This window comes from Semicossyphus pulcher, unplaced genomic scaffold, assembly GCF_022749685.1.
Source record: "Semicossyphus pulcher isolate SPU_LCO1_2020_fin unplaced genomic scaffold, fSemPul1.0.p SCAF_13, whole genome shotgun sequence".
In the NCBI taxonomy this organism is placed as follows: domain Eukaryota; kingdom Metazoa; phylum Chordata; class Actinopteri; order Labriformes; family Labridae; genus Semicossyphus; species Semicossyphus pulcher.
In genome coordinates, this window is record NW_027211637.1 from 17793755 (window position 1) to 17796988 (window position 3234).

The 3234-nt window shown below is 51.5% G+C and overlaps 1 protein-coding gene across 1 annotated transcript; it reads right to left on the reverse strand.

The window, feature by feature from the left end:
- Positions 1 to 643: 643 nt before the first annotated feature.
- LOC138589855 (potassium voltage-gated channel subfamily A member 3) lies at positions 644 to 2442 on the reverse strand. Its single transcript, XM_069660322.1, has one exon. The coding sequence runs from the start codon at positions 2382 to 2384 to the stop codon at positions 777 to 779; it is 1608 nt and encodes a 535-aa protein (XP_069516423.1). The 5' UTR covers positions 2385 to 2442; the 3' UTR covers positions 644 to 776.
- Positions 2443 to 3234: the final 792 nt, after the last annotated feature.

Here is a 3234-nt window from a genome sequence, read left to right on the forward strand (position 1 = left end):
TCACAGCGGGCTATATTTGAGGCATCCAAAGGGAAGTACGCGCCATCTTTGATCGCTGCGTGCGCGCCGTGTTTCTCCTCTCACGTGTGTCTCGCACCGATAATGAGACCCTGGCCCCCCCTGTGTTTATATGGCGCCGTTTACGCACTTAACAGCCCGCGAGGACAGTTCACATCGAGGAATTATGGGGGGTTATTTTAGTAAGACAGAAGCATTTGGACTAGACTTTAACGCACAGTAAAGGCAGAGCACAGAACGGTCTAATTGAATAATATATGCAGAACTGTGTTTTCAGACATTACATGTGTTTAAACACACACACATATTTAAATGATCCTGAATATTATACACAGGCTATGACTGACGAATCACGATTCATAACGCATGTTAATACAATGTGAGTGTCCTTACATATGTACTCATCTTCACAGTTATAAAGCTTCTATTACTACCTGTTGTGTTCATATTTTGGCTATTGCACAGTGCACAACAGGTCGATCGCCTCACTCAGACAGGGAAAGTAGGGCTAATACTTTAAGGAGCTCTTTCTCTCCAAGCGCGAATGGAGCCACACAGAATTATGGATTCAGATCACTGAAATGAAAAATCCTGATTTCTTTGAATGGAGCACAAAGCAGCGTCTCTGAACACACAGGGTTTGCCCTCTTTCTTTTTCTCTTTCTTCCTTTATTCCGCTGCTTCCACACGCTCGTGCGCAACGACTGTGCGTACACACACATCCTCTTCCTGTGTTCAGAGCCATGACTCGTAATGGGCTACACGTCTGTGAAAATCTTCTTGTTTATATTGACACAGTTCTGAGAGTTGTTTTGCTGCGTGCTGTTGGTGTTAGTGGGGAAGTTAGGCTGCTGTTTGAACGCGCTGTTGATCGCGTGCTCCTCTATCACCATGTACTCGCTCTTGCTGAGAGAGGAAGAGGAGCGAGTCTTCCTCAGCTCCTCTGTATCAGCGAGAGGCTGACAGCTGCCCACGTGCAGGTACTGAGCCTGCTCCTCGCCCTCCGTCTCCCTGTGGTAGAAGTAGTTGAAGTTGGAGACGATGACCGGCACAGGCAGGGCGATGGTCAGCACACCAGCGATGGCGCACAGAGACCCCACAATTTTCCCCCCGATTGTCACGGGGTGCATGTCCCCGTATCCCACTGTAGTCATGGTAACAACAGCCCACCAGAACGCGTCCGGGATGCTGTTGAACCCCGACTCAGGGTCGTCTGCCTCAGCAAAGTACACAGCACTGGAGAAGAGGATGACACCGATGAACAGGAAGAAGATGAGCAGGCCAAGCTCGCGCATGCTGGCCTTCAGAGTCTGTCCTAAAATCTGCAGCCCCTTCGAGTGACGCGAGAGTTTAAAAATACGAAACACCCGAACGAGCCGAATTACGCGCAGGATGGCTAAAGACATGGCCTGCTGCCCGTTCCCCTGCCTCTCTGCCAGCTCTGTGCCCAGCGTGATGAAGTAAGGGATGATGGCCACGATGTCAATAATGTTCATGATGTTTTTGGAGAACGTGGCTTTGCTCGGGCACGCGAAGAAGCGCACCAGAAGCTCGAAGGAGAACCAGATGATGCACAACGTCTCCACCACAAAGAAAGGGTCTGAGAAGGGACTGATGAAATAAGGGAGTGTGCCATTTATCACAGGCGCAATAGTGATCGGGTCCCTGTTGTCGTCCCTGAACTCTGGTAATGTCTCTAAACAGAAGATGACAATGGAGATGAGAATGACCAGGACAGACACTATGGCGATGCCCCGCGCGGGACCCGAGCTCTCCGGGTACTCAAAGAGCAGCCACACCTGTCTCTGAAACTCATTCTCCGGCAGCGGCCGCTCCTCCTCTTTTATGAAGCCCTCATCCTCCCTGAACTTCTCCATAGCCTCCTCACCCAGCTCGTAGAAGCGGATCTCCTCAGAGAAAATGTCAATGGGAACATTTACGGGTCTTCTGATGCGCCCCCCGGACTGGTAGTAATACAGGATGGCATCAAAGCTGGGTCGGTTCCGGTCAAAAAAGTACTCGTTCCTGAGAGGATCAAAGTACCTCATCCTCTTCTTGGGGTCACCCAGCAGCGTCTCTGGAAACTGGGAGAGCGTCTTGAGTTGCGTCTCGAAGCGCAACCCTGAGATGTTGATGACCACCCTCTCGCAGCATTCATGATCCGGTTCGTATCGGTCCAGAGAGTGGTGGCCCGGGAGAGCCGCCGACTCTTCCAGCATGTTATCACACGCCACCACCGTCATCACGTCGGCCTCTGTCTCGGTGTATCCGTGGTTCACCAGGTTGTCGCCCCGGGTTTTGGTCGCGCTCGGCGGGGGTGATTGCAGGAGGCTGAGGTGGTCGTCCATGCGCGGTTCAAGACGCATACAGGGGCCGCCGCCTCGCCCCCTCTGCGAGCCCCGGTCAACCACAGCCGCCGCCACAGCCTTGTCTCCTCCGCCGTCTCCCTCACTCTCTCTCCCTGCGCTTCACTTTCACTCTCTACTGTTGCTGTTCCCGCCCACAGGGAGAGATCTGGGTTTATAAACAGGCCTGCCACCCGCCCACGGCGCGCCAGCGCTGGGTACCTTTCCCTGTCCTCCGCCAATCGCAGGACGCACCGATGTACACAAGAAGCAACAGACGGGCGTCATTCAACCAGGGTTTGGGCGTGCCCGCCTCCCGCTGCCCCCCTCTCCGTCTCGTAGACATGCGCTCACACACATGTACGCACACACACCATGCGAGTCCAAAGAGTCTTCTTTATAAAACAAGGTCATTGCCCACAGATAGGACATTTTCAAAATAGGCTTCTCATTAATATATCAGAAGCTCATTTATTTCCGGGACTGTTTAGTAAGACCCAGCAGCATTACGCGTTACCTTTGTTACATCTTTTGTTCATCCAAGGAGCAGACCTGGGCGTGTCAGATTGAAATTAAATGCATTTGGAAATTGAACATTGTACATAATTCTTCTCTCGTTAGTTTCCTAATTAACGCACAGAGTAATGATGAGTGGAACAAATCAATGTGTAATCTGGAGTAGAATTGATGGCTGCTTCCCAAAGTGGCCATGCTACGTGTTAAAGTGAAGATGAGGAAACAGGGAGGGCGGGGCTGGGAGAGAGAGGTCGAACAGGTCAATGTGAGAGAACGAAACCTGGTGTTAAAGTAAAAGCACGTCCACATTTTTGCAGACAAATAGTACCATGTTCTTCATCAGGCACTGGCATCA